The sequence below is a fragment of the Podarcis muralis genome, chromosome 3 (genome assembly GCF_964188315.1).
Source record: "Podarcis muralis chromosome 3, rPodMur119.hap1.1, whole genome shotgun sequence".
Lineage (NCBI taxonomy): Eukaryota > Metazoa > Chordata > Lepidosauria > Squamata > Lacertidae > Podarcis > Podarcis muralis.
In genome coordinates, this window is record NC_135657.1 from 38,207,145 (window position 1) to 38,233,763 (window position 26,619).

Genomic DNA, 26,619 nt, shown 5'->3' on the forward strand with positions numbered 1-26,619 from the left:
GACTCAATCCAAGCTACTAAAGGTGCAATAAGTTAGTCCTCTTTCGCATCTAGATACCCCGACTCTTCCCGCATAATATGGTCCTATTCATTTGCATAGCCCCCCTCCTTCAAACTGATACAGAAAACCTGGCACCCAGAGGTGGGGCCATGTGCGACCCTAGCTTGCGCGATCTCCTATTCCTTCCACGTTTTCAGTGTCCGTGGGTTCAAAATCCCGAATAGGGGCTTCGGCGTTGCTTTCGTATGCGGGCAGTGCAAAGTCTACCCAGGGCTCCTTTCACACGTACATGCGCGGACACGTGTGCGTCGCTTGGCTGTGTGCGCGTCGGGGCGTGTGGAGGGTGTATTCATGTTCACCGTCTTGCCGCCAGGCGGCGCCCGTTCCCTCGGAGGCGGGCTTGGCTCCGGCGGAGGTGGGCGGAGTCAGGCTGGTTAAGCGTCGGGGCTGCTGGCCCCGCGGCTCTTTCACGCGCGCCGCATCGCCCTCTCCTGCTCGGCTATGCGCCCTCCGCGCTTCCTCCTGCCGGGGTTTCCTGGGACGCGGCTCTGCTCCAGCCTTTAGGCGCAGCCAGGGCCCCGAGCTCCGCTTTGCCTCCCGCCTCGACGCCCCTCCTGCTGCCTGCGCCGCCGCCACCATGTCGGAAACCCGGAGCTGCTGCGACGGCAAGAAGGACGTGCAGGTGGAAGGCGGCGTCTACCTGGAGGAAGGGCAGTGCGACTCCGGCCTCGGCTCCATCCGCTCCCTGCAGGGCCAGTTGCCCGAAGGCGAGCCCCGGTCGCCGGCAGCCCGAGGGGTCCGCTCGGACAAGGCTGCCGATTTCCCGGAGGCGGCCGCAGGCAAGGAGGGCTCGGCGTCGGAGCCGGACGAGCGGCTCGATTCCAGCTACGGCTCTTCCTCGCTCGTCGAGTCTTTGGCGGGGCTGGGAGAGACCCCTCGGCACCCTGGCGAAGAGGAAGAGGAGGAAGAGGCCGAAAGGGTCCGGCAGCAGCTGCTGCTGGAGACGTTCGCTTTCGTCTCGGAGGACGGAGACACGTGAGTGGCCCCAGCTCGTTCTCACGTGCTTGTTTCCGTGGGAGGCAGGAGACTTGAAAGTCGGCGCGCGGGTGGGGCAGGTTGGGCGAGGGCGAGCGCGTGCACACGGAGGCAGACACCTGCGCGCGTGCATTCTGCACTCTGGGGAATACGGGGAAACTACTAGAGGGAGTCGCGTGTGGGTGGAGGGGTGACGTTACTAGCTCAGTCAACATTTCCAAACTCAAGGAACACCTTAAGGGTGCTTCCCGACACAAGGGTGTTGTGGTATCGCTGATCTTCATGCATACAAGTTTGGTTTGGGTTTTTTTTTTTACAGTTTACATTGTAGCATTGCTGCATTCAAAATAATGTACCGTATCCTCCTCACCTGCCAATACATTGCGTTTCTGGACAAAATCGTGGTGTAAACGTCCAGTTTGCAGTATTCGGCCTCTGTCTAGACGGAGCCTAAAAAGTTCCATTTAAAATAAAAGCAGCCCATTGTTTATATGGGACCTTCTTGTCTGCAGATATGGGGTAGCCTTTCAGGTCCAGCTGTATTGCTTCAAAAAGCGTGTTTTGTCAATAAGTATATGATGCAGGCAGTTGGCAAAGGTTTCTCTGAAATTCCTTAAATGTAATGTGGGACATAGTTGGGGTTGAATGGATGTTGGGAGGAGGGGGGTTATTTTGGCACCTCTTTCTGTTCCTTCCCTCACAACCTTCTGCAGACCTGTTTGGCAGCAGTTTTAGTATCAGTTTTATTTTTCCATGGAAGTTGCTCAGTTCCTTATTTGTTCATTGGAAAATAGATTGAACATATAAACTCTGCTGTGATCATTGGTGCAATGATCCCCGATCTTTTATGGCTTCATCTGCACAACAAACCTGTGGAGTAGGCATGTGGAAAGAGCAAGAGGCTCAGAATGAGTTGTCAAGGCACTCTAGAAGGCTGGGGGTGTTGACTCCAAATCCAGCCCCCTCATATCACCTTGGATCTCTGGCTGGAGTTTTAGGAAGCAATAGTTCAGATTTCCAATTGCACAACCAACCTAGCATGGGGTTGCTTGCTGGGAGTCTGCTTCTAAGCAAGTTGTTCTTGCCTTAAAAAAAAAGAAGTGGTGAAATTGGGGCATCCATGGGGGTTTTCCATGACCTCTAAGCCATTTATGCTTTTTATAGCCGCCTTTGTAGAGTAGAGGCAAGTTTGATGACTTAGTAGTGTGAAAGGCAAACATCTCAAGCCCGCATGACTTCTGTGATGTAGTAGTGCTAGTTTCTCTTGGGGCTCTGATCTGAGACATGCTTTTCCGGAGCTTTTAGGTTCGCTCTTGGGGGCTTTGTGCGGGTAAAATGTAATCCCGTGTGTACATTTGGAGAGTGGGGGTTTCATATCAAGCAGGAAGTAATAAGCTTGGCTCTCTGCTGTTGGTTTACCATAACTAATACACCGTCTGTGGCCTCCTAACTTCCTCCTGATCCTACATCTCTGATGAGACGAGCCGTTTCTGCTTTTTCCAGCTGGATATTTCCAGTTTCCACTCTGGCGTGGCTGGGCTAACTATAGACACTATGGCAGTGTGACCTGTGTGCTGAACAGATTAAAATGGCAGCATGGGGGACAGCTTGGTGTAGAATCAGTGGCTGCTGGTGGTGCAGTAGCCGCTGAACCCTCATCCATGCATCCTTTTCCTCTCAAGTCACCTTTCTACCCCCCCTATATTGCTTTTGCCTTTGGACGTGACATGAAAAGTATGCCCTACCAGGGAGAAAGCCTGGGCATGGGGGAAGAGTTCAACACTACCTTTCCGCTCTCTCCTCCACACCATTAAATCACTTCCGCCTCCAGCTCTGCGTTTGTCCGGAACCTGCAGTTTTCAAACATAGGCCTGCTGCCATCTTGCCTGGTTATTGTTGATTGGTTCTCCCATCTCCTAGATAAGTCTATAGCTATGGAGGGGGGGAATGCTAAGTTTGAAATTAGATGGTGGGGAAAGTCTCTAACCTAATCAATTGTTTGTGGCGGGGACGGGGAAACAAGAAGATGCATCTTATTTTGCAAGTGCTTCCACACCTCTCCTAGTTTGGAGGCTTGGGTAGAAGCAGTGAGAGGTGTCCCCTCCAGGAGTCAAGGCAGTGACAACACCTGATGCCATATGGAATGATCTATTTGAACTTGCCTTGTTTTACTCAAAAGAAGAACAACAGTGATAATTTCATTATTTATTCCCCTCCCATCTGACTGGGTTGCCGAGCCACTCTGGGCAATAGCTGGCCAACAATGTTCCCTTTGGCTGAGAGCATCCTAAGTGGCAGAGTGGGAATTACTTTATTCACGGTTTCTCAGCAATCTCCACTGAACAATATCACTTCCTTGTAACAGTTCTAGTGATGAAAGAACAGAAGTTTGTGGCTTCAGATTTCTGCTTCCTGTTTTTTTTTTTTAACAGCTGCCATAGTGAGAATGGCGATGGTTCTGAATTGGATTGGTGTTTATTAATCATTCCAAATTGCATGTGTGTTTGTTGGAGCTATGTTGGTCTGTTGTACCAAAAACAACATGCTCAGTGTTGGTTTACACATGGACATCAAGTGATGTCTTCCACGTGTGAATTGTCCATCATGGAATTGAATTTTCCTATTCCTCCTGTACAGCAATTTTCAGTGGAGTATGTGCATTTGTTCAGCTTCAAATTCAACATGTAGCTACTCTCTTGCATTTAAGTTTTTCTACACGTTTGCTCTCCAGTCACACACCCATTCTTTCTTCTTCTCTCCTCCATCCCTCTTTCTCCAGGTGTTCTGAATTCTGCAATTGTAGTACATTCCACAGTAGACCTGCAAAGGGGACTTAAATGGATCTTTGTATAGGGTTGCCATATTTCAACAAGTGGAAATCCGGACACAAAAGTTGTTGACAGTGCTGATATGGGTTGCCATATGTCTGGATTTTCCAAGGCATTTTGACAATTTCTACCCAAACACTGCTTCTGACCGCAGTATTCCAGGTTATGTCCGGGAAATTCTGGACATATGGCAACCCAGTTCTTTTTCCTGAATCCAGAATTCTTGGAGGGTTTTCTGGGCCCACTTCATCCACATTTCCTAGAAATGAAACTATTGAATCAGTCTTGAAGCGGTTTACATATATTCCTGCTGTAGTCCAGGCCACACGGTGGATGTTGGTGATTTACTAAAGCTAGTTAAAACTACTCTTACCGGTAAGTGGCTAAAACTTGAGACCTTCAAAATCTGACTCCATTTATTCTTGAAGCAGGATAATGGTTCCGTTCTTTTTTTGTTCAGCACAGAACCCTCTTTGTGTTGGATAAGACTCTTAATACATGGAGAGTTCTGTTTGCAAGTGCAAGGCAGTGAAGATCCTCATGACTCAAGGCGAAATGTCCACAAGACCAGGATGGGAAACTTGCCGCCCTCCCACAAGTTGTTGGGTTACAACTCCTGTCAGCCAAAGCCAGCATGACCCATGGTCAAAGATGATGAGTACAGTGGTACCTCGGGTTAAGTACTTAATTCGTTCCAGAGGTCCGTTCTTAACCTGAAACTGTTCTTAACCTGAAGCACCACTTTAGCTAATGGGGCCTCCCGCTGCCACCGTGCTGCCAGAGCACGATTTCTGTTCTCATCCTGAAGCAAAGTTCTTAACCTGAGGTACTATTTCTGGGTTAGCGGAGTCTGTAACCTGAAGCGTATGTAACCTGAAGCGTATGTAACCCGAGGTACCACTGTACTCTTAACAGAGTCTGGAGTACATAAGGTTCCCCACACCCTACTGCTAGAGGATGGTTAGTTACACAGTGTGTGGAGAAAGACTGCTGTGAAAAAGATAATGGTGACCTCTAGTCCCCACTGATAGGGAATGAAATTCCACTGTGAGTAAGCCTTCTAATCTGGCAGGGGAATACTGACCAGTTTCAAGTTCCTAAAGTGTAGGCCCCAGATGTCATTTGTGTGTGGCTGCCATTTTGTTTTGCCTTGTAGCTTCTTGGTCTAGTGAGGCACAGGATTCCCCAACCTGAGTGGCAATGAGACGACAACTACCTTTTTTTTACTGTATGGAAACAGTTGTATCTATTTTGGTAGGACTGAATATGCATGTGGTCTCTAGTGGGAGTAGGCGACGGCAGGGAAGCCTAACTGTGGCATGTGGTTAAGTACCATACTCTCTACTGACTGTTGGGAAATCACGTGTCGGTGACTTCTAGACTGAGGTTTGTAGAGCAGAGACTTGGAAGGTCATTGAGTATATTTAAAGCTTGTCCTGATAGGGGTTGGGTTGGGGATGTTTGCTCTTCATGTGGTGGGGCCTGTAGGTAAGCGATACCGTAGTTAAAAAAACTGCTTAGGCTTTCCTGCCCGGCCTGGAACATGTGGCTCTTGTGGGATGCTCAAACTTAGCTTTGAACAAAGGAGGACAATAGCTTTGTGCAGTAGAGCTGTAGCCTTTTACTGATCTAGATTGGCTTAATCAAAGCTGCTGTGTTAATCAACCAAAGAGGCATCTCAGAATAATTTGTGCAATGCACTTTATTTTTAAAATCACATTGTTTTTAGTATGAGTACTTACAAAAACTTGCAGATAGCATGCGTGCCCTCCACTTTCACACAGGAGGGAATGCCTCTTCTAAAAGGTGCCTGCTGCAACAGAATCATAGAGTTGGAAGGGACCCCAAGGATCATCTAGTCCAACCCTCTGCAATGCAGCAATCTTTTGTCCAATGTGGGGCTCAAACCCACAACCCTGAGATTAAGAGTCTCATGTTGTACCAGCTGAGCTATCCCATATATGTGCATCCTCAAAAAGAAGGATGTTAATCAGTCTTAACTGTTTCGACACCTGCAAAAAAACATTCTGGTTTAGACAAGCGTGGAAAGATGTGGTGATTTTAGTTTGTTTTAGTATTTTAACTTTTGTATGTTTTAAAGTATGGTTGGGATTTATTCTGGGATTATTTTTTTTTTACTTGTTTTATCTTTTGTAAACTGCTCTGAGGTTTTCCTACACTCAAGCAACGTATAAACTTTATGAAGTATGAATGAATGAATGAATGAATGAATAAATAAGAACCAAGGCAGGCCTAATCAACTGATAACAAGCTACCGGTAGCACTGCTGAAGCATCAGTTAAAAGACTTGCTCCCCAAAACTCTGGTGAGAAGATATTTGATTTACCGCCTCAGACACAAATAAAATTTTGTTAAGATTTTCCACAGGTGGTATCCAATACCAGCTAAGTTGGCAAAGATATATAAATTGAAATCCAATCTTTGTTGGAGATGTGGTAAAGAAATAGGAACAACAATACATATGTGGTGGAGGTGTGAGGAAATTAAGAAATTCTGGACAGTAATACATGAAGAATTAAAGAAGATGCTGATTATCAATAATTAAAAAACCAGAGATACATCTCCTTGAATTGATAGGGGAAGAGGTATGGGGGGGGGGGGAGAATCTTCTTATATGCAAGCACAGCAGCTAGAGTACTGATTGCTGCTAAACGGAAATCACAAACTCTACCTTCAAGGGAGGAATGGGTTTGTAAATTAAATGAATACTTAGCTTTGGCAAAACTAATATCTATTATAAGAAATCAATCGAATCAAAAATTAAAAAAGGAGTGGAGATGTTTTGATGAATATATGGAAAAATATTGCTCAAAAAAAGATATGCTAATATGCCTAGATTAGAAATGTAAAGTATTTGAGTGAATGTAAGTTAGTAAGGAAGGACAATAAGAATACATAGATGAATTGAGAAGTCTGTAGAATGCAAAGATAAATGTAATCTCAGAATGTAGAGGAAATCGAGTGGGAGCGGGGGGAGGGACAAAAGAATATTAAGTTTGAGGATTTAAATGATAAATATATGTGGGGATGGGGATGATGTGGTGAAGGCTTTGGTATATTTGCATTGTGATGTAATATGGAATGAATGAATGAATGAATGAATGAATGAATGAATAAAAGGAGACTTGCTCCCCTGTGACTTGTTTAGATTTGAGAGAATTGTTATTATCTCCAAAGAATTCACAGTGCTTCTCCACATTAATCCTAAATTAGTCTTACATGGTACAAGTGGAAGTGATTACCATGCAGATGTTGGGTTGTTTTAGAATTTGTAATCTTTCAGTGGGAAAAAAGATGCTGAGTTTTGTAATAGGTGCAGTTAGAAGGCACTTGGCATAGACCAGGTGACAGCTGGAGGCTTAGCATATATGAGAGACATAAAGGAAGTTTGCATTACCCCTCTTCCAAATGGAAAGCATGCATGAAGGAGTTGTGCTGGCTGGCCCAGCTCTTCTGCCACCTGCCGTGCCCCCTGGGCTGCCTTTGTGTGAAGAGACTCTTGGGCCAATCTGGATATGCTCTCGTGTGGAGGAGCCTTATGCAGATCTCGGAAGAGGCCGTGTGCAAGTACAAGCGAAACTGCCAAGCTTGTGTATTGATTAGGGTGGGCAGCACAACCCCCTTGCACATGCTTTTAATGCATGAAGGGATGGAGAGATCATAAGAATTCCCCCACCCCCAGAAGTTCTTGCACAGTTGAATTAGCTCATTGCCTATGCAGGAGGCTGCGCAAGTATTCTTAATGCAAGTGTGTGGCTCTTCTGTGATTGGAGGAGGGAGTGGAATGGGGAAACTTGTAATGAATATCTAATTTATGCAAAGAGATGTTAAAGCAGAGGGACTCTCTTAAGATGAAAACTTCCAGAAATCTTCTTGGATGCTTTAGAAGAAGAGGACGCAAACTCCCATTGCGTAAGAATCGCTGTAATACAGACTGAATAGTCTGATAAGATTTTGCAAGGGCTAATGTTTCATTCCGATATCTTGAGTCTCATCTTCTAGTCCACGGTGAGTGTGCATGTCCTGTGAATGCGAGATTCTGAATTTCTGCTTTCATTCCAAAGATGCTTCTAGCACCATGGCTGATATCACTTACACAAATGTCTCAAAAACCACAAGGTGAAGAATTTCACGATGACTGTTCTTTTTTAGATTTTTAAATGTGTTGACTCAATTTTTGGCTTCAGGATGTGTACACATTGGAACTGACTGCTAAATTAAATGGAAATTACATTGGGCATTCATGCTTCATTTCTGTCACCCATGGATTTTAGAAGTTGAGCTGGAAGGAGCATGCGTCGAGTTCTCAATACACAGAAGCTGACATCTGTGGATATCAGATGTTACTGCCCATCCAAGTCTTATTTTTTAGCACCACTGGCAACTCATATTCAGTTTGCTTTACAAAACATAACTTACTACAGTAATTCCAACAGTGCCATAAAATATTAAAGCACACATTTTAGAAGGGAAGATACTGACTGGAAACTAATCATGACATCTCTAAAATGCACTTAAATGATCTATACAGGCAGTAGGAACCTGTAATGGTACAGTCAATACAGGTGCGGGACACTTTGCAATTTGCACAGGGAGGAAGGTACTTTCCCTGATTTGTTAATTTTCTATTTTGCATGGGATTTTCCCATACAGAAGGGTTCAAATTTATGGTTCCCATTTGCAGCCTGAAGTGAAACATTCCATTCTACCACCTTACTTCCACCTTATTCTGTTGATGTGTAGACCAGGCCTCGAAAATATTTTCTAGCAGTTTGTCATGGTGAGAAGGGAGTAATGGAGGGTTGGGAAGAGCAAGCTTCCATGGTAGAATCTGCTACAGCAAATGATGACTCGCTTAACTCCAGGTAGATGGGAATTCCAGATTACCTGAGGTATTTTGAGTGCTGGCATCTCATAGGTGGAGTTCTAGGTGTGGGTCTCAAATATGTCCAGGGCTTAAACTGATCGGGATTTTAAAAATAAGCCGAGACCAAGGGCAATTGGTTCTGTTATCTAGAAATGTTTTTATTGCAAAGACAGCACTTGCTAGAAAATGCGATCTCCCCCTTCCCCCAGTCACTTCTATGACAAAGTTTTATTAGTGCCCCCTGCCCTCCTTCCAGTGGAATAAACTATCATGACTTTTCATTATTTCCACTAGACCAGCAGGTTGTGGTGGAGCAATTTTGCATTCTTCTGTTGCAAGTACCTCCTTGGCTTGCTATAGAAGAAAGCAAACATTAACAACTGTTACCATTCAACAACTTGGCATTCCCAAGCATCTGGGAAATGAATCGATGCCAGTGAGGCACTAGTTCATGGGAACTTTGCCCAGCCAAAATGTGCCAGTCTAATTGGCATGTATGCAAGGTAAGATGCTGGGGCAAGTAATAACATGTAGGGATGCATAATGTTACGGACTCTGTGAATTCTCCAGCTATCTAGCTACACAGAGTCACTGTGCTGCAGTCTTGAGTTACCTGGATAGACCTTGGGAGGCCTAGATTTATGTACCACCTCTGGCACTGATCCAGTTTGTCAGTCTTGGGGAAAGTCACCATCTTTCACTCTTGTTTCCTGTGTAGAAAAAGGTACCTGAGTGAATGAGGAATCTTGGCAGGACTTGTATCCAAATACTTTAGCTCTTCCTCATATTCAGATGTGCACATTTGTCATCCCCTTTCCAGTGATTGGACTTGCCATTTATTGGAAGAAACCCAATTGGCCATAGTCATCTGCAAAGGAAAGATGATTAAATCATGATGATTTTTAAAATCAGTTGCATTTTTATCCTGTCATTTTAAACATAAAAGCTTCTTATATCCTGCACTTTGTTCAGGAACTTAAAGCTTTATTTATTTCCTAAGAGAGAGCAGGAATTCATTTGCAAAGAAAAGATTGGGAGTGCACTATTAGGCTCTTTTGTGCAGGGCAACAGATAAAGGCGCCAAATTTGACAAGCACTGAGCTCTACCTGAGAGTGGAAAAGAAGAATGATTTCTGTTCAGTTTCATCCTTCAGGTTTATCTGTCACATGCATCATAAGACCACAGGTGATAGACAAATGAGTATGGCTTAGGAAAAACTACACCTTCTGCCTGTGTGCTGAAGACTCCCTATTGCTTATATGATGCCAATACCATTTTTCCTTAAATGAAGAAAATTGTACTGTCTAATACTTTGTTTACCGTGGATTAGTAGCTAGTGGACCTACCAGCATGAATTTGACCAAACTGCGGGAGGCAGTGGAAGACAGAAGTGCCTGGCGTGCTCTGGTCCATGGGGTCACGAAGAGTCGGGCACGACTAAACGACTAAACAACAACAACAAGCACCTGGAAGAATTTAGGATCTATTCCACTGAGTGAGACCCAACACTATCACAAAATTCCTCAATTTTGAATTTGCTGCCTTTGTAGATTTGGTGTGCGCACTTTTAGTTCAATTAACCTCTGCGCATCTTAAATTACACAACAATGTGAGCTTATTACAGAAGACGGCTTTCACAAATGATCCCAGATGGGTCTTCCTTTAAAAAAAGAGCAGCAGACAAGATGTGGCTTCAGTCTTAATACTGAAAAGCCTCTGAAGTATGTGACATTATATTTTTGCTGGTGTTGCCTTTGGCTTCCTCAGTAAGGGAGGGCTTCTGTTCATAGATTTCCCCCAAAGGCCCAGGGCACTCTTCACAAATGTCCCTTTATGTATTTATCCTTTATAATCCTTCCTGCAGGAGTCTCTCATGTGACCTTTGTTTCCTGAAACTGATGGGAAAATTCCACAATATGAAAAGGGTTGGTGGGAGCAGTTATGGAGATCCAAAGAGGTTTGAAATACAGAGGGTTGAAATAGCTCAGTTTGGTGTTTGTTCATTTTTATGAAAGGTGCATATTTCCAAAACAGATCTTTGTCCCTGTGGGCAAGAGCAACTCCCGTTCCTCACCTTTAGGATACCCATGCTCTAAAATCTACAGCTGCCACCTTGGTAACATCAGGCCACCAGGCACAGTTAATTAGTCAGGTATATAATACTGCAAGGAGGCTGAGAAACTGGAATAGCAGGGAGGAAAGTGTTGATTAGGGGAGAGAGAGAGAGAGGTGTGTATTGATACCACAGTATTGTAAAAAGGTTACTGTCGGACAGTTTTTCTTGGTAAAAGAGATCAGTTAAGACAGTTAAAAAAATATGCACTGGACAAGTGTGGAATTCCCCTCTTTTATTTTTCTGGAGAGTCTATTGGCTTCTTGGTATCAACAGTATTTATATTTGTTTCAGTTTCTTAGCCCCCTTTTTTCCTTCCCTTTCATAGCTATTATTGGATAAATGGTTTAGTTGCATGCATTTCCCACCTTACTTCCTAAGGGGGGGAAGCACCAGAGCGAAGTGGTAATGGATGAATAGTGTCATTCCTTGTATTCAGTTTCTGTTGCTTATTATAAAAGTTTGTAACATATGCTCTTAAGTCAACAAAGCAGAACTTATTTGAGGAGGGACTGTTGCTTAGCAGTGGAGCATATGGGTTGGATGCAGAAGGTCCCTGGCATTTCCACATAGAAAGTTCAGAAGATGAGAAAAGGCTACTCCTCTGCCCGAGACCCTGGGGGTGTTTTGGGGTAAGTAGAAGGCAAATCTCTGGGTGATTTGCAGTAGATCAGCAAGGATTTCTGATTCTCAACTGCAGCAACAAAATGACTCTGCACCCTAAAATTATAGTGCTGGAATAAATAAATAAAAAAACACTTGGGGTAAGCAGGAATGGTTTTTTGTGTGAGCAGACTGATCCCCAAAGCAAATTCCTGGGCTCAGAATTCCCTAAGTGCATGCCTTTTGTACAAAGCTGGTGGCTCTTGGAGGTTTTTATTTTAACACTAAAGCGAACAAAAGAAGTAGATCCCACAAACCTGAAGGAGAAGCCTCCAGGAGAAGACATGCAACATTGAGCTAATCTGATTTGGTAAGTGGCAGCTTCTTGGGTTATAAACAGAGTGAGGACATAGGTCCTGAATCAGTTCTTTTAATTCCCAGACCTTCTATTGATCTCCCAAAGGCTCCTGACTGGCTTGGAGAAGGAATGACCAGTTTTGCCCCCAGAGTCCTCTGCTGTACCATACACGGTTCAATGGGAAGCACTGGGAAGCCGTTTTAAAGGCATCTTCTTTGTCGCTCTGAACTGTGAATAGTGACATAGAATTGTAGAGTTGGAAGGGACCCTGAGGATCATGTAGTCCAACCCCCTGCAATGCAGGGATATGCAGCTGTTCCATATGGGAATCAAACTTGCAACCTTGGCAGCACACTCTAGCCAACTGAGCGATCCAGGCTGAGCATTGTGTGTTAGAGGTTTGCTAAAAGGCATAGGTAGGGACCCAAAGGAATGCATGGACCATGTTATGCAGGAAGGCCTGGTCCCAGTCTCATAATATATATTCAGCTGATGGTACTCTGGGCCACAGTTTCCCATTCGTAATATTACAGTGGTAGTATTGCACCTGGTTTACAGAAAGGATGCAGGAGAGCTACTGAGGTGATGATGCCAAGGTGCTTCGTGTGTTTTGTTTAGACGGGTTTGTATGTGCTTTTTTACCATGTCAGAGCTGGCTTGTGTACTGCTAGGCCGAGCTGAGGGGATGGGAAGAAGGGAGTGTTACGGAAGGGGGGGGGCATGTCTTCTTCACTACAATATATTTGCTCAATTTCTCTAGGACTCCATCACCCCTCCCCTGTCCTCCATAATCTCTCAAGTAAGGTGTCAAGACCCTAATCCTGTCAAAATCACTCTGCCAAACCTTTCCTCCGGGCAATGCCAGGTGACAGACTACGCATACATGGACCATTGTCTTCTCAGGATGTGCTTATCTGCGCATATCTCCAGCTCTGCATATTCCCCCCTCCCTCCTCCATATCTCCAGCTCTCTGCATATTCCCCCCTCCCTCCTCCATATCTCCAGCTCTCTGCATATTCCCCCCTCCATATCTCCAGCTCTCTGCATATTCCCCCCTCCCTCCTCCATATGTTAATCCAGTGTAACCCAACCTCTCCTTAATGTATTCATGATGTAACTGGGATGTATTTTGCACTGTATTCTGGGACATGGAGGGAGTTTCAAAAGTTCATGTCACCCCTTTTTCGCTGTTCAATCTGGTCTTGAACCTGTTGCGCAATAAACTTGGATCTTCTGCAGTTTGCTCCTGTCGAGGCTGAGCTCATTTTCTTCCGCAGGGACCCGCGGACTTACTTAGTCCGACGAGCTGGGTGGCAGAGTAGCCCCGCACCCAGATTTAGCCGTAACAGGAGGAAACGGCGCAAGTAGCTCTTGCACAATAAACAAACAGGCTCCAATATTAGAACTGGGCTCCTCCTCTGTGTGCTTTTCTCTAGTAACTGCAGCACATTTGGGAGAGGATAATTAAAGCTTTAAAGCCTGGGCCTGAAAATAGGGCTATTCCCTAGCATAGTTCTGTGAGGTGGGGAGGGAACTGTATAAAATCCAGGCCAAGTAAACAGCAGCTGAAGCTTCCCCTCCCCCACCCCTTCTTGCCTCATGATCAGGGACTTCCCACATTGACACTGAAATATCCCCACTCCTCCTCCATTGTAAGTGCACATTAGTCTCACTGTGACTAGGTAGACACCGTCCTTCCATGAATCACGCTCAGGGCTGTGTATGCTCTCATTCTCAAGCCACATTCCTGACCATGGGGGATCCTGCTCACTCCCTATTTCCTCCTCCCCGCTCCCAAACAGGCTTTGATATTCTGCCAACTGTTGCAGACAGTAGGGACTAGAAACACCATTCCTCCCAGTCACAAAGTTCAGAGATGAGTATGGATCCTTCTGCAGCCTAAATAGTACCATCCGAGCTCATAAGGGAGATAGTAGAAGGCTTGGGGGAACCCCCACTAGGTTTGCGGGGGGACAAAAAAAGTGAAGGAGGGAAGCCCCTCTCTAAGGCTGGGTTGGCAACAGTGTCCTTGAGGACCCACAAAGCCTCTGAGCTTACGACTCCCTTTGTCACAAGGTGGAGTGAGGGGTTATGTCTCCCCCCCCAATTGAAAAGTACATAGAGCTGAAGGAGGAAATTGGAAAAAGTGATGCTTCCCATGGTATATCTCTATTCCATTTTCTGTGTTGACTTGCTTGTGTTTTGCTGGTTTGTTGATATTGGTGGTCCATTCACTTCTAAGGCCATACAGTGGTACCTCGGTTTAAGAACAGCCCTGTTTACGAACAATTTGGGTTACGAACTTCTGCAAAACCAGAAGTTTACCTCGGTCTACGAACTTTACCTCGGTCTAAGAATGGAAACCGAATGGTGGAAGGGCACCGGTGGCGGGAGGCCTCATTAGGGAAAGCGCGCCTTGGTTTAAGAATGGACTTCCGGAATGGATTAAGTTCATAAACCGAGGTACCACTGTATTTGAAGTAGCTTGTAGCTGACAGATTGTTATTTAATGTGTGTGTGTGTGTGTATGAGAGGGAGAGAGAGAGAGAGCGCTCGCGTTTTCAGGTTTGTTCTCCCCTCATAGAAAAATGAGGTAGTAGACAGGACCTTGCTATTTCAAGCCAAAGGGTACCCTGTTTCAGTGATTATGTATTGCAAAACAAACCTGTTTGCTAATAAAGTTTAGCACACTGGGGTGAGAGATTCTTGCTTAGCTCACTCCCTGTTGTATTGATTTTTCTATGTGCAAGGTTTTTAACTGAACAATATTATTGTTAGTCTGTAGTCTGAAGTGATATATGCCATTCTACCCCTTCATTCTATAGCACAGACTCCATGTCCTATGTTGCAGTTAAGCAGCTGCTGCTGCTGCTTGTCCCACCAACGGGCATCTTGTAGAATTACAGAGGCAAAGCCGGACAGGTTTCTGCCCTAAAGGAATTGATAATATACCCATGTGCTGGGGTCCCACCCCCACTTCTGCTATAAAGTATGAAGAAATGGGGACCTATTGATACAGGTGCAATGGCAAGGGGTTTTGTTTTCATACATTGCTTGAATAACTTGGGGCCAGATGGTGTGGAAGTGCCCTTCCGTTCTGGACAGATTACATTTGGATCCAGACAGTAAAGCAAACTTTTGGATAAATATTTCAGTTTAGTGTTATTGAAGCAGATACCGATGCTTGGTATCTTGTGATGGTAGCCCAGCCTCCCCCTAGAATGGGAATTTGGCTGTCCTTGCTGGCTGTTGTGAGGAATTCTTGGGGAAAGTGGCTTGGTTAAAATAGCCCCAGAGAATTCTGTGCAGTCTGTCAGATAAAAGCAGCAATGGTTAAAGTTCAGCCCGGATTGCCTTGTTGGAAAGTCCCTGTTCCTGAGAGTTCTTATCTGCTACATACTTGTTAGGAAGCAAGAAAGATAAACTTCAAGCCACACAAAGTCAAAATGTAAAACATCTGCAAGGATAAACTGACCATGTGTGTGTTTGTGCGCATGTAACGATAGAATGAAACATTCGTAATCTGGCACCAAACAGGGCATAGTTTGTGGAAGCAAATTTCAATGGAGTCTTTTGCTGGTTTCCAGTCTGAGATCACTCAGGCACAGGTACCATCTAGCAGAGTGTTTTTGCTGATATTTGATTGAGAAGATTCTAGTGCAGTTGACTTTAGGTCCTGTCTAATTCCAAACCATCACTGTAACTTCTGTTGCTAATTTTTGCTGTCTCTTTATTGATAACACACTCAAAGCCTCTGAGCAGCATTTTCTGTACAAGTAATACTGAAATGAAATGGTGCATTTGTAGATTATTTAACCTTTCTTTAGTTCTTTCTGCTTCAAATTAGGATCTTATCTCTTCCAGTTCTCTCTGTACCATGTGATGGTGAGCAGAGGTTACTATCATTATTAGGTGTGGGGTTTTTTTTTTTTTTGTTTTGTTTTTTTTGAGGGGGTGGGTAGGCTGTGTGCCTGGGTCCCCTTCTAGAGACCAACTCAGAAGAAGAAGAAGAAGAGGAGTTTGGATTTGATATCCCGCTTTATCACTACCCGAAGGAGTCTCAAAGCGGCTAACATTCTCCTTTCCCTTCCTCCCCCACAACAAACACGCTGTGAGGTGAGTGGGGCTGAGAGACTTCAAAGAAGTGTGACTGGCCCAAGGTCACCCAGCAGCTGCATGTGGAGGAGCGGAGACACGAACCTGGTTCCCCAGATTATGAGTCTGTCACTCTTAACCACTACACCATACTGGCTCTCAGCTAGCCCTTTGGAATTTGTTCTAAAAATAATCGTAGAACCAAAACCAGAAGCTAGCTGAGGTGGTCTGTCCAGCAAAATCAGTCTTGTGGAACCTTAAAGACTAGCTAGTATGGCATAAACATTCACAGACTACAGACCACTTCATCAGATGCATCTGAAGTACACTGTTATCCATTCAAGGTTATGCTACAATTCATGCTACAATTCATAGTGCTACAATACTTTTAGGGTTTTTAAGGCTCAAAAAATGACTTTTGAAATGATACTTTCTTGTTCAGTGCATCTCACTTTTGTCTTTGGTAAGCCAGGTTTTGAAAGGTTTTTGTACTGTTCCAAAACCCTGTCAGACCTGTTTGGCCAGAGGTAGGGGTGGAGCATGTATGGCATGGAAAGAGAGGCCTCTCTTCAATCCAGATTCCCCTATCAAAACTATTGCCTGGCTTCTGCCTTTGTCACTTCCTCTTCCTCTTACCCCCCCCCCCAACCCCCAGACACTTCCTCTCCATTTTACATTGATTTTAGCCATAAGAAAAATAAATGCAGGAACACTCATATATTTTACACTGTATTCCTAATTGTATTTAAGGTGCTTCATATCATCCTGCTTTAAGAATAAACAGTTTGGGGACTTCAGTTATTGCAGTGTTAATCTAGGTGCCTGTTTAGTTTCCATGAAAAGCAGCTGGTTAAGGTTGTAATTTGGAGTCTACCAAGTCTGAGGGACTAGATAACTCAGATCCAACTGTCTTGCAAAGTCTGAATACGGAGGCCATTTGCAAATTGTGCGGGGAATGCTGGGCCGTGTGGGGTTTTTTTGTTTAAATGCTTTGCTTTTGGGCAATTTGTTTTAGCCAGGAAAGTTTATGTAAAACTTAAGAAACTCCTTCTCCCCCACCTTTGTTTCACACCATCAAGTGACACTACGGACATGTGTGGGCAGGTGGGCCATTTAAAAGGCTTTTGTGGTCTTATAATTACAAAGCTGATTTAAGTAAGGTCTTGGGCAATTTTGCCTTGCTTAGGAAGCCACATAGAAGGTGGGTGCGGCTTGTCAGTGGATCAGCCCAGAGAGTGGGATGTTTGGGGTCTATGCATACTCTGGTCAGCCACTTTTGCTAACATTAATGAAAAACAGTGTTATAAGAAGTGGAAGATCCTAGAATAGAGGAGGTACATCCATGGAAATTTGGAGTGATATCTGGCTAAGTCATACTTGAAATGAACCCATGGAAATAAATGGAAATTGCATGCCCACAGATCTCACTGCATCTATTCCAGGTATGACTAATATTAGGTATCTGCCTTTGTCCCATAGCGTGCTACCCCTTTTCTACACAACTTCCCTGTTCTGTTGCTGTATTTCCAGAGAACCTCCCTGTGCGTAGGTCACCTGCAATTTTACTGGTGTGCTCTAAATAGAAATAAACTGGCACCGATGTAAACTTAACTTTGCATATGAAATAAAGAATCGTGAGGTGGCTTGTAGAACAGTCCTAACATCTTTTACTTAGAAGCTATATAGCTGCAACCTTTTTTACTCTCTCTGGCTGTGTCTGAATTTCAGCCTTATAAAACCAAAGTAACTGAATGTGAAAAGAAATCTTCGGAAGGACCCAGCCTCTCTCTTCCCACAGTGTCTTCAGCCCTCTATGGGCAACAGCAGCTGTGCACAGCCTCCTTCAACTCTCCCCTCCCCTTGTTGCTGAGGCGACTGTGGGTGGCCACATCTCCGGCAGGGCAGGGAAATTCCCCATGCCCATGTGACCTTGGGCTTCCCCTAGGGCCTTGCCTGTGCCTTAGCCACATACGCTGCTTGGCTTGGGGAGCAAAGACCGTCTGTTCTCTTTGCTTAAGAGTCCATTTGTCAGATGGAAGCCTTGTAAAATGGTGCTTGGGCAGTTTCCTCTAGGCAGCCCCAGCCAGGGCTGCTGTGATGGCTTTTGGGTACCTTGGACGGGTGCCTGATTACTTTCCTTTCCCCCCTCCTTATTTCCTGATTTCTCTATGACCTTGTCACTACCACCTCCCATATCCCTTCTCTCTGCCTCTATGGAAATCCCCTTTGTTAAACGCTCTGGAAACGTGAAGGGCTACGCGACAATACAGTAAAAACGATTCTCTAATTGCAGACTTGTTTTAAAGCACATGGTAACTTTGAATAGGTCGGATGGCTTACTGGAAATACATTGTAAGCGGATCAGTTCCATACTTATGCAAAAGCAGTGTCTTGTGATCCCTTTTAAAGATTAACAAACTTTATTATGGTATAATCTAGGCCAGGGAACCTGTGGCCCTCCAAATGTTGGACTGCAGCTTCCATCATCCCTGACCATTGGCAATGCTTGTTTCATAGAATTGTAGAGTTGGAAGAGACCCTGAGGATCATCTAGTCCAACCCCCTGCAATGCACGAATGTGCAGTTGTCCCATACAGGGATCAAACTTAAATCTTTGGCATTATCAGCACCACGCTCTAACCGACTGAGCTATCCACCTCCATCATCTGAACATCTGGACTTCAGCCCCAGCATCTGGAGGGGTTGCAGTTTCTCACCCCAGCATAAGCTTTTCTGGACTACAGTCCATCAGATGTTGTCCTGAGTTTCCACACACAAGGTTGAGGAGGTGGCATTCTGAAGAAGTAAAGTCCATGAAAGCTTGTGCCATAATAAAGTGGCATTTGATGCTTTGTTTTGTTTGCTGCTGCAGACTATCCCTGTGGAACACATTTCTAAAAGTGTATCCCTTTTTTAAAAAAACTGGTAGACTCTGATGCGTTGTATTTGTTCTGGAATTATTTCTGAATGTGGGCAGGGCGATGCATGAGTACCCACTTTTAAAAAGAGAAATCACTTGATTTTTTTAAAAAACTGTTTCATTTGGTTTTTAAATCGTTTTTAGAAAAGCATCCAGTGCAAGTTTAATATACAGTCTCAAATACCTTGGCTCCCGAACAAATCGGCTCCCAAACGATCAAAACCCAGAAGTGAGTGTTCCGGTTTTCGAACAGTTTTCAGAAGCTGAACGTCTGGTGCGGCTTCCACAGTTTCCGGTTGGCTGCAGGACGCTCCTACAGCCAATCAGAAGCCACACCTTGGTTTTTGAACGGTTCAGGAGTCGAACGCACTCTGTTTGAGAACCAAGGTATGACTGTATCAGGTTTAACAATTACTTCACAGCAGTGAAAACTAGAAAGCTACTTTTCTGTCCTTGATCTATATAACTACTGTATTTCCCCCCATAGGACGCACCTAGATATTTTTTTGGGGGGGGGGGAATAAAGAAAAATATTTTTATTTCCCCCCCAGGCGCGGGGCTAGCCTGAGCTTCCCCAGCCCCCAGAACAGGCTGCCGCCCCAAGACTTGCGCGCCCGGCGGGACCTCCCGCCGGGCGCGCGAGGCTTGCAGACATCTGCCCGAAGCACGGGATGTGCTCCGCAGCGTGCCCCGTGCTTCGGGCTGCAGGCTGCCGCCCGCAAGCCTTGCACGCTCGGTGGGACCTCCCGCTGGGCGCGCGAGGCTTGCGGATAGCTTCCTGAAGCCTGGAGAGCGAGAGGGGTCAGTGCGCACCGATCCCTCTCGCTCTCCAGGCTTCAGCGAAAGCCTGCATTTGCCCCATAAGACGCACACACATTTCCCCTTCATTTTTTGGAGAGGAAAAAGTGCGTCCTATAGGGCGAAAAATACGGTAAGTTTATCTCTTGCATCCTAGCTTCTATACGCTAGAGGGGGAAAAAGAAAAAAAAGGAGGGATGTATAAATGATGTCAAGTTGTGATTACGATATAGATTTAGTAGTCTTGTTAATTGAAATAGTTGCTTCTTCATTTTGTTGGAATTAGGTTTTGTGCATGCATCCCGTATTTATTTTCAAACACATTCAAAACCCTACTTTCAGTTTCAGGGTAGTGGGAGTGCCTGCTTTGTACCTTTGAACAGCTAGGAGTAGTTGGATAGTGCAGGGTGGCAGCAACCTTCTAAGGCCTGCTCAGTCTCTGAGGTGATTCATGAATTTATGTTCTGGTAGAAACATTCAACAGGTGGAGTTGCATAAGAGCTGCTGGCATGGAGAAATTCTTTTGAGAATTTCCTTCAGACTTTACCTAGTGTGAAACTTCTGCCATGAGTGCAGCCTGTCTGTGCTATAGCCATCTGAGCTGTACTGTAGGTAGAACTAGCTATATGGAAGCTTCTGAAAAAAATGTGCTTTGGATGGAGTGAGTCTCTGCATGAGTGTGTTCTCAGTCCTTGGATTGCTGACTTCAGTCATGGCCTGCCTCTCATTGGGCCATTTGTGTTAATGCTGGTGCTACATACTATTGTTGTCGCAGATTATCTTTTTCCACTCCAAAGGCTTCAGGCGGCTATCCCTGAAGCCTGGAGAGCGAGAGGGGTCGGTGCGCACTGACCCCTCTCGCTTTCCAGGCTTCAGGGAAAGCAACGCGAAGCCTCCGGAGCGCGGAGGGAGCGCTCCCTCTGCGCTTCGGAGGCTTCACGTTGCTATCGCTGAAGCCAAGGAGCCTGCATTCGCTCCATAGGACGCACACACATTTCGCCTTAATTTTTGGAGGGGAAAAAGTGCGTCCTATAGAGCGAAAAATACGGTAACTTCCCAATTGTTTTACATGCTTAAAGGGGAGTGTGTTGTTCATGATTCTAGGTTGGTATGACTTGGGCCCTGCACCACAAACTCATATCTCTTTTCTCTCTTTCAGGTTGCTACACCTGGCGGTCATTCACTGTGTACCTGCAATAGCACTCTGCTTCATTGCCCAATTGCCAGTGGAGGTTTTAGAGATCCAGAATGACTTATTCCAGGTATTTGATAGACTGTGGGGAAGGGTCAGTATTTTTCCCATTCTAGCTAGAAGAAAGAAAACAACCGGGAATCTGGGTCATTCTGTCTTGCTCGTGGCAATTTGTGTCTGGCTATAATATTTATCCTCCCTGTACTTACTCCTTGCCTCATTTTTCTAGATCTGGTGGACAGGCATATGCAGATTTGTAGACCGTCTTGGAAGTTTTCCTTGAGAATTTGTGACAGTTGCTTCTTAGTGATAGATTTTTGTTATAACCTACCTTGGAAGGGTATGCACATTAAAAGATCTTACAAAAATCCATTAAATGAGTAATACTAATTCTAGTTACTCTTCTTGTCAATGGCCTCAGTCCAATTTGAGTTGCATGCAGCAACTTGTGCCCTGAGTTGCTCATCCCTTCATCTGGATGAGTCATTTGACCCCATTAGTTATTGGGGGCTAAATGATCTTTGGGGTGTGGACTTAGATGTATATCTGTATCGGCAGAGTGCACAGAAGTCTGCTTCCCCAGTTGAATAAGAGCACTTTTTCTGAGGAAAAGAACATGCGGGCTTTAAAGTTAATTTAGCATCTACCTCTCATTTTTGCCAAAGGTTGTGTACTTTATCTGAGATTTTTATAAAGAAATCTAAAGAACCAGAGTAATCCAAATTCTGGCCTAGAGAAGACTGCATTCTGCAAGCTATATAAATGAAGTAAACTCACACAGCTGTTTGCTTTTAGTTTATTTATTTCTGGCTTCTGCCAATCCTGTTGAGGAGATACAAAGGGTACTGATGTCCCATGAATGTTTACAATTTTATGAAGCTTACCTTTGAAGGATCACTAGGTGTTGCATATGTGTGTCGTCCCCCCTACCATGAAAGCTGAGATTTCAGCTGAGATATTAAATTACGCATCCATTCCTAAATCCTGTGTGTGTGTTTTGTGATGCAATTGCAGCAGTCTCGGTTTTGCCCCTGCCTCTTGCACCTTTCTACTCTAGTCCCTGTGTCACTCTCTTGCAATAACCTTCTCCGTTTCCCATTTACAGACCCCGCTTCACCTCTCCGTGTACCTGGAACAGTCCAGAGTGGTGCAAGCACTAGTCCTGAGAGGAGTGAACACAGCGCTGCAAGACCGCAATGGGAACACAGCCCTGCATTTGGCCTGTGAGCAGCAGAGTCTGGAGTGTGTGCAGCTGCTGCTGCAGGGGTTCATCTCCAACAAGACCTTGGAGGCTAGAAAAAGCCACCAAGATTTGCACCTCCAGAACTGGCAAGGTGAGGTAGTAAAGATTGATCAGGGTGGTGTGTGTGTGTGTCTGGTGACACACTGGGGCCAGAGTTCGGCTACTTGCCTCGTAGCAACTTCCTGGGATGTCTTCTTCTCCAGGCTTGACTTGCCTACACATCAGCACCTTGAAAGGGAACCTGCATCTGATGGCATTGTTGGTGAAGAGTGGAGCCGACATCGATGTTCAGGTATGGCAAGGGCAGCTGCACCAGAGCCACACGTGCTCTGTACTTTTGTGATCAGGCCGAGCAAGAAGATCTGGCAATTAGATACAGAAAGCGAAAAAGTTTGTCCATTGTGGCAGGGGAGATTAATACTGAAAATGTGTAGGAAGTGCCTAGTGAAGTATCAAAAGGTGGGCAGAGGTGACTGAACAGGAGCTAACAAGCTGCAGCTTTGCAAAAACACAGGCTTGCAGAACTGCTTGATCTACATCACTTGTTACAAGTTGCAAAGTAAATATGTTATCAGGACATAATTTGTATTTATTCAGAGTAGATTTTTAACAGTGAATAACCATTGGACAGTGTTGCAGCTGCAGGAACAGGACACAGATTAGGGGAAGTGATAAGTTCCATACCTTTGTGTTCCCACCCAAGATCATCTGAATCTGTGCAGGTTCCTGGAATCCCCCAAATGTTTAAAATCGCAGGAAGATTTTAAACTCCATGTTATGTTTTGAGCCTGTTCCTGTGTTCATTTGTGAGGAGGTTTAGAAACAGTGTGTCTCTATGCTGCGGGGCCCAGTTTCCAATCCTGGCCACAGGATAGCTCATTTGGTTAGCGCGTAGTGCTGATAATCCCAAGGTTGCAGGTTCGATCCACCTATAGGACAGTTGCATATTTCTGCATTGCAGGGAGTTAGACTAGATGATCCTCAATGTCCCTTTCAACTCTACACTTCTCTGAGTCTTTGAAATGTGCTAGTGTAGGACAGGGTTAGCTGACCTGTGACCTTACAGGTGTCCCTCTAGTTCCCATCATCCCAGACTATTGACCATGTTGGCTGAGGCTGATGGGTGTTGAGTTCAACAATATCTGAAGGGCCACAGGTTTGTTGTCCCTGGTTTAGAGGGTGTTCCATCCCTTTAAGATTCTGTTTCAGAGGCTCACTGAAGTGGCTGATCTGACACCCTGCTTTCATGGTCCCAGGATGGCACAAGCGGAAAGACACCCCTGCACATGGCAGTGGAGAACCACGACGAGATGGCTGTGAAGCACCTCCTTGAAATGGGGGCCCAGGTGGATGCCCAGATGTACAACGGTTGCACCCCACTGCACCTGGCAGTAGGCAGGAAGGACGCTGCGATTGCTGCCATCCTCTGCCAATCGGGGGCAGACACCTTGCTGCGGAATATGGAGGATGAGACGGCCCAGGACCTGGCTGATGAAAACGATGATGTGAGAACCTTTCTGAGTCTGGCTGTTCTAGATCAGGGGCTTGTAGGAATAAGCTGAACAAGTCCCATCAAGCTCTTGAAGCAAGGCCAGGAGTGCAGGCTGTATGGCGTAGTTCTCAAGCTTTGGCCCATCAGTAGAAGGTGCTTTATGAACAGGGTTTGGAGTTTCGCAACTGGCCGTTGTCAGTTGTACCTCTCCTCCCATACCTGTGATTTGACTATTTCCAATTCAGATTAGTCTGGTGTCATCATCATCTTAAGGCCATATAGCAGGGAGGAGCTGCTAATCTGACAAGCCTACCTCCTATGTCTCCAGTGCCATTGCACTGTTGAAGCTTCTACAGTGGAAGGAACTGCAGCAACTGCATTGCAGTAGAGCAATTTTGGCAACTCCTTCCCTCAGGTAGGGAGGGGTGTAAGCCAGCACAGAACTACATGTAGGTCAGGATGAGGCAACAACTCTTTTTCTCATGTATTGGTGTTGCAGCATTATTATTATTATTATTATTATTATTATTATTATTATTATTATTATTATTAACTTTTGTATACCGCCCTATACATGTAGATCTCAGGGCGGTTCATAGCATAAAATCACAATATAAAGAAAGAAAATACATAGTAAAAACAAAAGCTTAAGAGAGAGGGATTCAGTTATTTATTACTATTTATTAAATTTCTATACCACCCTTCATCCAAGGATCACAGGGCAGTTTACAATATAAAACACAAAAATGCATAGCATAGTAACAAAAATAATACCTCCCACAGTTTCAAAGGGCATAGATTGTTTAATTGGCCTGGAAGAAGAGGAATGTTTTTCCCTGGTGCCAAAGATACATGACAAAAGTTGGTTCATATGGGGAGAGGCGGTCCTTGAGGTCCAACATGAATCTTGTTGGGTGGCGTAAGACATTCCTTATCTTAGCCTAACACGTGGCACAGGATGACACTGAGGATAAAATGGGATAACTCTTACGCTCCACCCCAAGCTTCTTCAAGGAAGGACATGATACAAATGCATTACGTTGGGACTCCTCACAGCTATCCCTATCCCTATCTTTCTTTTATAATGCTAATGTTACTGTTTCCTCTCCTTTTGCCTTGGCAGATTCTTACACTCTTGCCTTTTGATGACCTGAAGATCTCTGGCAAACCTGTTGTGTGCTCCAGTTGAGCATTGCAAAATGTGAATGAATAAATCATTGGGAGACGTATCCTGCTGCTGCAGGTTGATAGGAGCAGAGCTGGTCACCAGTATATCATTCCCCTTCTTGCAGAATTGGAGCCTTTTGTGCTTCTTCAGACACTTACAATAGTGCGCAGGACTTTGGGAGCTGGTGCAAGAGAAAAAAATCGTTCTTTGTGTATTTAATTTGATGGCGTCATGGAGTTGCTGTCTACCTGAGTGACAGGAGTCCAGATAGACAGATTCTATGTTTGCTTTGCCTGCTGTGTTGAAAATTGGAGACACCAGAAGTTCTAGGAGGATACTTATTTTTTCCAAGACTGCACAGTCAACAGAGGTGGTGTGTCAGCCCTCATTTTTCCTTCTTCCTCCAGCCCCCGCCATTCACCTCAAGTCTGTGATGGAACTATAATAGGGGTTTTTCTCTTTCCAGTCCGCCAGAGTCACTTCTGTTTTTAAAATGCTTCCTTCCCGCACCCCAGCTACTTTCTGATCTAGCTACTGCTGCTCAGGCCTTCTGCTTTTCCTTCAGTGGCCAGTTGAGGATTGACTCAGGCTTCTAATTCTGCAACATCCAGGACTGCAAATTGTTCCATTCTCTCCCTTTAGTCCACCTGTTGCCTCCCATGGAGGATAAGCCTTGCAAGCAGAGTGGACAGACAACTCTTTAGTTCCTCCCTACTGCTTCTGTGACGTGCCAGAAGGAACTTGAAGGCTGAGCTTATGGGGACAAAATGAGACTTTCTCTCATGCCTCAAGATAACTGGTGTTCTTGAGGCCAGACTCGAAGCAAAGAAGCCTAATTCTGTTTCAGTTCTCTTTCAGATTTACTAGCTAATACTGCTGTATAGGCAAGTGCCATATCTCTAAACTGCCATCCTAAAAACACCACACTTCCCTCGCTGTGCTGGCAACTTGAAATTCTGCCTGTGGAGCAAGGGAGAACAAGGAAATTCCAAGGCCTACCCTCCTTCATAGAGTGTTGTGGAATCCCATATTGTATATTGCTTTTGTTCATCTTGAACAGAAGCTTTATAACAGTTACCAGGAACTGTTTTTTGTTGTCCCTGCTGGAAGAAGCTGCACATGGTTACATTTTCTGCATGCTGATTCTTAGTATTTGAACAGTACTCCTGCTTAGGAACAGATCTGTCCGTTTTAGCCGATGGGTGGGCAGATTGTCTTGTTTCTCTCTGCATTCAAAGTGGCGAGTTTGGTGATCCTAAGCAGCCTGTCATGAGACGACTGCAAAGCTGGGTTTGGAAATCATGACCTGCGGAGTGATAGGACTCCGGATCGTGCGGTATGTGTAACATGTGTAACGTGGTGGTATTTGCTCCTTTGATGATTGTTGTGTTCCACCCAGAGGTTATACACTCTGCCTCTCACCAGCTGCAGCAAGTGTAGAGAAGCATTTGGGTCATCAAATGGCAGGAATAGGAGTTGCTTACATGCAAACTTTACTCTGAACTGGGGAAATTCCCAGTCCCCTCCCTCCCACTATTTGCTGCCTGGGAGCGGCTGTTTGTAACGTGGCAAGTCCTGGATGGCGCAATCAGCTGGGATGTTTTAAGGAGAAGTTTTCTTCTTCCCTGTTTTTTAGAAGACCAACCTAGAAGCAGCAGCAACTTTTATGCGATATTTTCCAGCAAAGTCCTCCTTGATTTTTATATCTGGCTTATTTGCTTGAGACCTTAGCTGCTCTTCCTCCTGCACTCCCCCATTGTGTTTTTATTAAGTATTTTTTTTTTGTCTAAACAACACAATAAAGTTTTTAAAACTGGATTAATCTGCTGCTGTTGCAAGTTGCATGGTGTTCCTCTGCCTCCGTACAAATAATGCGTTGCTTCA

At 45.0% G+C, this 26,619-nt stretch overlaps 1 protein-coding gene across 1 annotated transcript; it reads left to right on the plus strand.

Moving 5' to 3' along the window:
• The first annotated feature begins 425 nt into the window (after nucleotides 1-425).
• Nucleotides 426-26,553, plus strand: NFKBIE (NFKB inhibitor epsilon). The gene is made up of 6 exons (XM_028724369.2): nucleotides 426-1,035; nucleotides 20,800-20,902; nucleotides 21,938-22,166; nucleotides 22,279-22,367; nucleotides 23,332-23,580; nucleotides 24,691-26,553. The coding sequence occupies exons 1-6, from the start codon at nucleotides 638-640 to the stop codon at nucleotides 24,754-24,756; spliced, it is 1,134 nt and encodes a 377-aa protein (XP_028580202.2). The 5' UTR covers nucleotides 426-637; the 3' UTR covers nucleotides 24,757-26,553.
• Nucleotides 26,554-26,619: the final 66 nt, after the last annotated feature.

Excerpts from the sequence above, each read along its gene's own strand:
- NFKBIE (XM_028724369.2), top strand. The coding sequence starts at position 638 with ATGTCGGAAACCCGGAGCTGCTGCGACGGCAAGAAGGACGTGCAGGTG. Across the intron at positions 22,368-23,331 it reads GAGCCGACATCGATGTTCAG|GATGGCACAAGCGGAAAGAC; the intron begins GTATGGCAAGGG and ends TCATGGTCCCAG. Across the intron at positions 23,581-24,690 it reads TGGCTGATGAAAACGATGAT|ATTCTTACACTCTTGCCTTT; the intron begins GTGAGAACCTTT and ends TTGCCTTGGCAG.